The sequence below is a fragment of the Portunus trituberculatus genome, chromosome 18 (assembly GCF_017591435.1).
Source record: "Portunus trituberculatus isolate SZX2019 chromosome 18, ASM1759143v1, whole genome shotgun sequence".
Classification (NCBI taxonomy): domain Eukaryota; kingdom Metazoa; phylum Arthropoda; class Malacostraca; order Decapoda; family Portunidae; genus Portunus; species Portunus trituberculatus.
Genome location: NC_059272.1, coordinates 4,677,292 through 4,688,190, shown reverse-complemented (window position 1 = coordinate 4,688,190; position 10,899 = coordinate 4,677,292). Strand labels below are relative to the sequence as shown.

Genomic DNA, 10,899 nt, shown 5'->3' with positions numbered 1-10,899 from the left:
AGAAAGGAAGAGATACAACGAACTGGCGGCAGCAGTAAGGGAAAAGAATAATGAAAGGTCAGAAGAAGAAAAAAAGGCATTTTGGGGAGAATTCTAGGAGACAGGATAAGGAAATAGTATATAAAAGAGAAGGAAGAGAAAAAAGTGGAACAAGTTTAACTAAAAATGATAAAGGCAAGAGACTAAAAATTATGTATACGAACATAGATGGGGTTTTATCAAGTAAATTAGAATTAAGAGATTACATAAAGAAAGAAAATCCGGATATTGTATGCCTGGCTGAAACAAAACTAAATGAGGCAATCAAAATAGACTTGGATAATAGGTATAATGTATGGAGAAGAGACAGAGGGGGTAAAGGAGGAGGAGAAGTCATGATAATGTTAAGGAAGGAGATGGTGATAAACCAAGTGGAATGTGGGGAAGGAAAAGCAAAAGTACTGTATGTTAAGATGGATATTAATAAAAAAGAGTTAGCAATCATTGTAACACATTGCTGTTGCTCTGAGAATCAGCTGATCTTCACTACCTGTTGTATAGTATTTGCAGTGGCCTGGGCGAGTAGTGTAGACTTGTTTTCATGAAATCAAGTGTTAGAGAATCATGAGTAAAGAAGAGATTCCATTTAAATGCAGGTATGTGACTAGGGAAAGAATAAAAAAGAAGATGAATATGTTGATGAGGGAGTAAACGCATTCAAAGGTTTTGATACGGCAAATACTTCACTATTTAAAAGAGTGTTGACTATTGAACGTAAATTAAATAAATGGATAAGGGAGAGTATGGGAATGAAAGAGAATGAAGAATAGGAAAAAGTTTCAAAAACTGAGAGAAAGGATAAAAAAAGTGGAAGAAAACGAAGCTAGACTAAAAGCAGAAAGTGAAGAATTGAAAAAGGAAGTAGCTAACTACAAGAAACAGATGGAAGAAGGACTTGGTAAAGCTGAGAAAGAAAAAGAGAAGCTGAAAGATCTAGTAAACAAAGAAGAGGAAAGAGTACAGAATGTGATTAAAAAAGAAGTACAAGCATGGAGAGTCCAAGATAAGAAAAATAGGGATGATTTTCAGGAGGTGATTCAAGAACAACTAAAACAAAGAGATAAAAATATGACAAACAAAATGATAGGAGTCCTCAAGAAAAAAGAAAATCTAGTTAGGGAAATTGCAGAAAAAAAAGAGTGTAATAGTATTTGGACTAAAAAAAAAAAAAAAAAGATATAGACCAAGAAGAGAAAAAGAAGAAATTAAATCAGTCAAAGACCTACTAAAAAATCTAAACGACGAAGATAGGCAGAACTTAGAAGAGGAAGCAGAAGAAATACACAGAATGGGACCATATCAAGAAGGAACAACGAGACCAATTAAGATACTACTAAAATCACAAGCAGCAACAGAAGAAATATTATATAGAATAACTAAACTCAGAGAAACAGAAGGTTGCAAGGATATATATATAAAGAAAAATAGAAATGAAGAAAGCAAGAGATACAACGAACTGGCGGCAGCAGTAAGGCAGAAAAATAATGAAAGGTCAGAAGAGAAAAAAAAGGCATTTTTTTGGAGAATTTTAGGAGACAGGATAAGGAAATGGTATATAAAAGAGAAGGAAGAGGAAAAAGTGGAACAAGTTTAACTAAAAAGTGATAAAGGCAAGAGACTAAAAATTATGTATACAAACATAGACGGGGTTTTATCAAGTAAATTAGAATTAAGAGATTACATAAAGAAAGAAGAACCAGATATTGTATGCCTGGCTGAAACAAAACTAAATGAAGCAATCAAAATTGACTTGGATAATAGGTATAATGTATGGAGGAGAGACAGAAGGGATAAAGGAGGAGGAGGAGTCATGAGAATGTTAAGGAAAGAGATAGTGATAAACCAAGTGGAATGTGGGGAAGGAAAAGCAGAAGTACTGTATGTTAAGATGCATATTGATAAAAAAGAGTTAACAATCATTGTAACATATGTGCCACCAAAAACAAATTCATGGACCAATCAAGAATATAAAGACATGATAGATGATACAATAAGGAGTCTAACGAGAATCATTAAAGAAAGGAGAAAAGTTATATTTGTAGGAGATTTCAACTGTAAAGAAGTGGACTGGGAAAATTATGAAAGTGGTATGGGGGAAGAAGCCTGGGGAGAAAGATTCCTGAACCTAATGATATAGATAATATGATGGACCAAAGAGTAAAGGAAAACACAAGATTCAGAGGAAAAGATGAGTCGGCGAGATTGGACCTAGTTTTTACAAGGGGTATACAAATGAACGATGATATAAGATATAAGTGCCCATTGGGAAAGAGTGACCATGTAATATTAGCAATGGATATAGAAGAGGGAAAGGAAGATAGAGACGATTCATACAAAGGAGACCGATTAAATTACAGAAAGGCTGATATTGAGAATCTCAAGAACTACTTCAAATACGTTAACTGGGAGGAGATGGAAAACTCAGAGAGGGTGCAAGAGAAGTATAACTTATTTTTGGAAATATACAAAACAGGAGTCAGGGAATATGTTCCGAAATATAGACCTAAAGAAGAAGGAAAGAAAGATTTGTTTAACGCAAGGTGTGCTAGGGCAAAGGAGAAATGTGATGGAGCATGGAAAGGGTGGAGGAGAAATAGAAATACAGTAAATAAGGAAAACTTCAAGGCAGTGAGAAATTAATAAGTTAAGGTGAAGAAGGATGAGGAAAGGAACTATGAAAAGGACATTGTTGAAAAATGTAAGGAACAACTGAAATTGTTCTACAGATTCATAAATGGAAAAATTAGGCAAAAAGAAACAATAGAAAGGTTAAAAGGAGAGAACGGGATGGTGGAAGATCCAAAAAGTATGGCAGAACTATTAAATGATAAATTCCAGGAGGTCTTTACTAAGGAATCCAAATTTGAAAGGCCACAGGGTAATAGAGAGACCATCTATATGAAAGAGGTTAAAGTAACCAAGCTTGAAATAAAAGAATTGATGAAGGAATTGGATGAAGGGAAGGCAGTGGGACCGGATGAATTCTCAGGCAGAATACTGAAAGAATGTAGGGAAGAACTAGCAAGTCCTATATACAAAATCATAAAATGCTCAATAGAAAATGGAACAGTACCAGTAGAATGGAAAAGAGCTGAGATGGTTCCCATATATAAGAGCGGAAGGAAGGAAGAACCTTTAAATTACAGACCGGTATCACTAACTAGTGTAATATGCAAGATATGTGAAAGAATAATAAAGAAACATTGGATCGAGTTCCTTGAAGACAACAAATTAATATCAAATAGCCAATTTGGTTTTAGAAAAAGATGGTCGTGTGTAACTAATTTACTGAGTTTCTACTCTAGAATAGTTGATAGAGTACAAGAGAGGGAGGGATGGGTTGACTGTACTTATTTGGATTTAAAAAAGGCGTTTGATAAAGTGCCACATGAAAGATTACTGTGGAAGTTAGAGGAGAAGGGTGGCTTAAAAGGAAGCACATTGAGATCGATGGAAAATTATTTGAGGGGGAGAGAAATAAGGGCGGTAGTTAAAGATATGAAATCCAAGTGGAGAGCAGTAGAAAGCGGAGTGCCGCAGAGGTCAGTATTTGTGTCAATACTGTTTGTCATATATATAAACGACATGCCAGAAGGAGTGAACAGCTACATAAATCTTTGCAGACGATACGGAACTGTGCAGAGTTATAAAGCAAAAAGAGGATTGTGAAATGATGCAGGAAGACCTAAATAAGATCTGGGAATGGAGTAAAAAGTGGGAAATGGAATTCAATGTGGACAAAAGCCATATCATGGAAATGGGAAAGAGTGAAAGATGACCCGTGGGAATCTATAAGATGGGAGATGGAGTAGAACTGGAGAAAGTAAAAAAGGAAAAGGACTTAGGAGTGATGATGGAAGAAAACAATCAACCGGTAAGCCATATTGATAGAATTTTTAGAGAGACATATAATTTTCTAAGGAATATTGGAGTAGCATTTCATTACATGGACAAAGAAATGATGAAGAAGATGTCTGAGAGATGTTAAAAAATATAGTTTCCCGCAAAGGTGTATTGAGACGTGGAACAGTTTAAATGAAGTAGTGTCTGCAACGAGTGTGCATACTTTTAAAGTAAGATTGGATAAGTGTAGATATGGAGATGGGGCCACACAAGCATAATGCCCAGGCCCTGTAAAACTACAACTAGGTAAATACACACACACACACACACACACACACACACACACACACACACACACACACACACACACACACACACACACACACACACACACACACACACACACACACACACACACAAAAGGTAGCTCAGTGGTTAGGCGCTGGCTTCACAAGCCAGATGAGTTCGATTTGGCTGGGTGGAGATATTTGGGTGTGTCTCCTTTCACGTGTAGCCCCTGTTCACCTAGCAGTGAGTAGGTACGGGATGTAAATCGAGGAGTTGTGACCTTGTTGTCCCGGTGTGTGGTGTGTGCTGGTCTCAGACCTATCCCAAGATCGGAAATAATGAGCTCTGAGCTCGTTCCGTAGGGTAACGTCTGGCTGTCTCGTCAGAGACTGCAGCAGATCAAACAGTGAATTACACACACACACACACACACACACACACACACACACACACATAAAAAGCTATTGAAGGAAAAAGTAGAGATGGAGAAAGAAAACCAACAACTAAGGAAACAATGTGAGGAGATGAAGGCTAAACTCATGGAAATGGAGATAAAAATATCCGAAGGGGACTTGAGGATTACTCTGCTGTGAAAAAGTTTGTGCCATATCACAGAAAGAGGACTTTAAATAATAAACAGTGGTTTAATAGAAATTGTGAAGAAGCAAAAAAGAACAAAGAAAAGGCATGGAAGAAACTTAAAAAAAACAGTGATGTATTATCAAGGGAAGTCTACAAAACAACAAGAAATAGATATGTTGAAGTAAGGGGAACAGCACAGAAGGAATATGAACAGAGGGTGGTGGAAAACTGTGATAGTGACCCAAAATGTTTTACAAATTCATAAATGGAAAACTAAATAAAAGGGAGGCAATAGAAAAGGTAAAAAACGGGGAAGAAGTATATGAAGATGCTGGAGATATAGCTGAAATTTTGAACGACAACTTTTGCAAAGTGTTTACAAAGGAGGAGCATTTTATGGGAGGAAGGCCTACGGAAATAAAGCAAATGCAGGACATCATGGTTACTAAGGAAGATGTAAGGAAAATTATAAGCAATCTGGATATTAATAAATCAATGGGGCCTGATGGCATATCTGGAAGGTTGCTAAATGAATGTAAGGATCAATTGTTGAACCCCGTATTTGATATTGTGGAAACCTCCATACGAACAGGATTAGTCCCGAAAGAGTGGAAAAGAGCTGACATTGTGCCTATGTATAAGAATGGTAGTAGAATGGAACCGCTAAATTATAGACCAGTATCGTTGACTAGTACATTGTGCAAGGTATGTGAAGAAGTAATTAAAGCTAAGTGGAGTGAGTATCTAGAAAGTGAAAACATTCTGAGGGAAAGGCAGTTTGGTTTCAGAAAAGGAAGATCGTGCGTATCCAATTTATTATGTTTTTATTCAAGAGTGACTGACATACTACAACATAGAGAGGGATGGGTGGATGCTATCTACCTGGACTTGAGAAAGGCCTTTGATAAAGTACCACACAATAGACTGATGTGGAAACTAAAGATGATTGGAGGAGTAAATGATAAACTAGCAAAATGGATGGAAAATTACTTAATGGGAAGAGAAATGAGAACAGTGGTCAGAGGAAGGAAGTCCGAGTGGAAGAAGGTAACCAGTGGGTTCCACAAGGGTCAGTGCTGGGTCCCATCATGTTTTTGATTTATGTTAATGATATGCCAGTAGGAATTGACAGTTATATGAACATGTTTGCGGACGATACGAAAATTATGAGGAGAGTAAAGGATGTGGAAGATTGTAACAAGTTACAGGAAGATCTTGATAAAATATATGAGTGGAGTAAGGAGTGGCAGATGGAATTTAATATAGACAAGACCCATGTTATGAAAATGGGAAGAAGTAGATACAGACCAAACAGGGATTACAGGCTGGTGATGAGAAAATTAAAGAGACCAATGAGGAGAAAGACTTAGGAGTAACTGTGCAAAATATCTTGTCACCGGAGAAAAACATTAACAAGATTTTTTTGAAAACATACAACATGCTTCAAAATATTGGCCTTGCGTTCCACTACCTAGATGAAGGAATGATGAAGAAGATATTATGTACCTTAATAAGACCCCAGTTAGAATATGCAGCTTGTGTCTGGTCACTGCATATGAAGTAAAATGTGAAGAAGGTGGAAAGGGTACAGAGGCTGGCAACAAGGATGGTACCAGGACTCAGGGAGTTAGACTATAAGGAAAGACTGAGGAAGCTGGGGCTGACCACATTAGAAGAGAGAAGAAAAAGAGGAGACATGATAACTATGTATAAATTAGTGAACAAGATTGACATACTGGATAGAGAGTTGATAAAGGTGACCACAAGTAATCATCTCCGAGGACATGGAAAAAAGCTAATAAAGGACATCTGTCTAAATGACGTGAGAAAATACAGTTTCCCGCATCGTAGCATTGATAAGTGGAATAAACTGAGCAGTGATGTCGTTGACGCGGTGTGTGTCAACCAGATGAAAGAGAGATATGACAGGAATGGACAAGGAGACAGGACACAGAGAGCTTAGCTCGGGCCCTGTAATACACAAATAGGTAAATACACACACACACACACACACACACACACACACACACACACACGGTTGGAGAAGGGAAATATAATGTTTGGAAAAGAAATAGAGTAGGTAAGATGGGAGGAGGAGTGATGTTGCTGGTTAAAAAAGATATAAAGGTGGATCAAGTGAAAGAAGGTATGGGAAAGGCAGAAGTGCTAAAGATCAGAGCAGAAACTAATGAAGGAAAAAAGAGGCACTACATAGTGGTGTACGTACCACCTAAGACAAATGCATGGTCAGTACAGGAATATGAAGAAATGATAAGTGATACAGGAACATGTCTGGAAGAAATGTTGGGTGGCTGTGAACGAACTATAATGATGGGAGATTTTAATTGTAAAGAGGTGTGTTGGGAGGACTGGTCAATGGAAGGATCAGAGACAACATGGGGAAATACACTATTGACACTGGCAATGGAAAATGTGTTAACTCAGTGGGTCAAAGAAGATACTAGGTTTGGAGGAGAGGGAGCATCGTCAAGACTGGACTTGGTCTTTAGTACAGAGCCAATGGTCATTGAGGAGATGAGGGTGGAGTGCCCTTTAGCAAAGAGTGATCATGCAGTTTTGGAGTTCAAGGTGATAGATGAAGAGAAATCTAGAAGAAATGAAGAATATAAAGTGGGAAGATGGAATTATGCCAAGACAGATTTTGGAAACCTAAAGAAATTCTTTCAAGAGACAAATTGGATGAAATTCAAGAGTGCTAAGGGAGCAAATGAAAAGTGGAAGGAATTTATAAAAATATACAAAGAAGGTGAGAAAAATTTGTACCAATAAGACAACATAGAGAAGTTGGAAAGCAGGACTGGTTTAACGATAGATGTGAAAAGGCTAGAACAAGAAAAGAGGATGCATGGAAGAGGTGGAGAAGGAAAAGACGGATTAAGCAGTGGGAAAGTTACAAAAGAGCAAGAAATGAATATGTGTTGATTAGAAGAGAAGAAAGAAAGAAACAAGAAAAGGATATAATTGATAAATGTAAAGACCAACCAAGGCTTTTTTACAGACATGTGAACAACAACATCAAAAATAGAGAAAGTATTGAAAGTTTAGAAGTAAATGGAGTATGCAGTGAAGATCCCAGGAAATGGCAGAGGCTATGAATGGATGCTTTCGGAAGGTATTCACAAAGGAGACTGCTTTTGACAAACCACTGGTAATGGAACAGAAAGGGATTATGAAGGAGTTTCAAGTAACTGTGGAGGAGATCAAGAATATGATGGGGAGTTTAGAAGTGAGAAAAGCTGTGGGACCTGATGGGGTATCAGGATGGATTTTAAGAGAATGCAGGGAGCAACTGGCAGAAAAAGTTTGTGAAGTAATTGATGCCTCATTAAGGGAAGGTGTAGTGCCCCAAGACTGGAAAAGAGCTAACATTGTCCCAATCTATAAATCAGGTAACAAGAGAGACCCATTGAACTATAGACCAGTGTCACTTACAAGTGTGGTAGCTAAGATGTGTGAGAGGGTGGTGAAGAATAGATGGACAGACTTCTTGGAGAAAAATGACATACTTTGTGAGTGTCAATTTGGTTTTAGAAAAGGGCGTTCATGCACGACAAACCTGATATGTTACTATTCGAGGGTGATAGATGTAATACAGGAAAGAGATGGTTGGGCTGATGGAATATATCTGGATTTAAAAAGGCCTTTGATAAGGTACCACACGGAGACTGATCTGGAAACTTGAAATGGTAGGAGGAGTGCATGGCAGTTTACTAAAATGGATGGAAGACTTTTGGTAGGAAGAGAAATGAGAACAATAATTAAGGACAGACCATCAGAATGGGGCTTGGTGGAGAGTGGAGTTCCACAGGGATCAGTGTTGGCACCAGTAATGTTCGCGGTCTACATAAATGACATGGTGGATGGGGTGTCCAGTTATGTGAGCCTATTTGCAGGCGATGCAAAATTGTTAAGAAAAGTGAGATGTGACAAAGATTGCGAACTACTCCAGGAAGACTTGGACAGAATATGGAAATGGAGCTGTACATGGCAAATGGAGTTCAACACGACAAAATGCAAGAAAATAGAGTTTGGCAAGAGTGAAAGAAGAATCAGGAGTATGTACAAGATAGGAAATGAAGACATAAAACCAGTCATGAAGAAAAAGACCTTGGGGTGACAATTACCAATGACCTATCGCCAGAGAGACATATAAACAAAATAATTGGAGAAGTATTGAACTTATTGAGGAACATAAGAGTGGCGTTCATATATTTAGATGAAGAAATGATGAAGAAAATAATTACTGCAATGATAAGACCGAGGCTTGAATATGCAACAATACAGTGGGCTCGAACTTAAAGAAACACATAAGGAAACTAGAGAAAGTACAGAGGGCTGCAACAAAATGGTGCCTGACTTAAGAGATTTGACTTATGAAGACAGACTGAAAAGAATGCAACTTCCGACCCTGGAAAACAGAAGAGAAAGGGGAGACCTGATAGCAATATACAGAGTGATGATTGGCATGGAAAAATGGATAGGGAAGATCTGTGTATGTGGAATGAAAGAATGTCGAGAGGGCATGGGAAAAACTAAAATGGCCACTTATAGGAGAGATGTGAAAAATATAGCTTCCCTCATAGAAGGGTGGAAGCACGTGGAAGTGGTCACATAAGGAATATTCATGATTTTAAGAAAAGCTGGACATTAATAGATATGGACGGGACAACACGAGCATAGCTCTTTTCCCGTATGTTACAATTAGGTAAATACACACACACACACACACACACACAAGTTAGAAGAGAAAGAGGAGGTCTGATAAAAATGTACAAAATTGTTAATCGTATTGAAAAGATAAATAGGCATGACTGTCTCCATTAGAGGAGGGAAGAGGAGAAGAAGCAAGATTGCTACATGGTAATAATTGTTACCACCACCACCACCACCACTGCCACTACTACTACTACTACTACTACTACTACTACTACTACTACTACTACTACTACTACTACTACTACTACTACTTGTACTATTGAGAGGAATAAGACTATGTAAGCTTAATTTAATTCATTTATTTGTGTGCTAATTCTATCAAATCTCTTTTCTTTTTCTTCTTCTTTCTCCTAGCCAGTTGTCCCCTCTTACATAAAAAAGAAATACATTTTAACAGGTTTTATAGCTATGCATAAAATAGGAACTGTAAAACTACTACTTCCCTGAACTGAATTTTTTAATTTTTTATTTATATATATATATATATATATATATATATATATATATATATATATATATATATATATATATATATATATATATATATATATATATATATATATATATATATATATATATATATATATATATATATATATATATATATATATATATATATATATATATATATATATATATATATATATATATATATATATATATATATATATATATATATATATATATATATATATATATATATATATATATATATATATATATATATATATATATATATATATATATATATATTTATTTATTTATTTATTTATTTATTTATTCATTCATTTTATTTATTTATTTATTTATTTCTATTTTTTCTTTCTTCAGGTTCAACCCTTTGGAGACCCAGGCAATGGAGTAAAAGATGAAGTGAAATACAATGAGATGCAGGAAAATGGAAATGTCAACAAGACAGCAGGAGTCCCCATGAACCAGAATATGGTGCCTGCACAGGGAGTTGGCACCCACCAGCCTCACGCGGGACAGGCAAGTGGCTATGAGTGAATGTCGGTGCTGCAACTTTTGGCCTGGGAAAATAAATGCAATACAGTCTTTATTTTACCTAACATTGAAGAAATCACATGCTACTGCTGCATTTCATTCTTCCTGAGTTGTCACTGCAGAGGTTGATGAAAATCATTCTGAGTTGTTTCTTTATTAATGTGGAGTTATTTTAAGAGTGGGTTGGTATATTTGCATTTTACATATTGCCAGCATTGTCCATTATCTCATTTTTTTTTTCTCGTCACCCACACTTTTGTCCACGAAAACTTATTTGTTTCTTGTCAGATATACAAACTTAGATAAATCATGTATGATTATGCTGAATACTTATGTTCTTGGTAGTGATATACTTTATGCATAGGTACTCCTACTGTTGTGATTTTAGCTGCACCAATTTTATCC

The 10,899-nt window shown here is 36.5% G+C and overlaps 1 protein-coding gene across 1 annotated transcript in view; it reads left to right on the top strand.

The window, feature by feature from the left end:
* Nucleotides 1–10,899, top strand: part of LOC123505599 (transcription factor GAGA-like) — a 44,631-nt gene that overhangs the window by 31,210 nt on the left and 2,522 nt on the right. Inside the window, exon 5 of the mRNA XM_045257117.1 lies at nt 10,321–10,479. Coding sequence (XP_045113052.1) covers nt 10,321–10,479 — 159 coding nt within the window. The remainder of the gene's footprint in view (nt 1–10,320; nt 10,480–10,899) is intronic.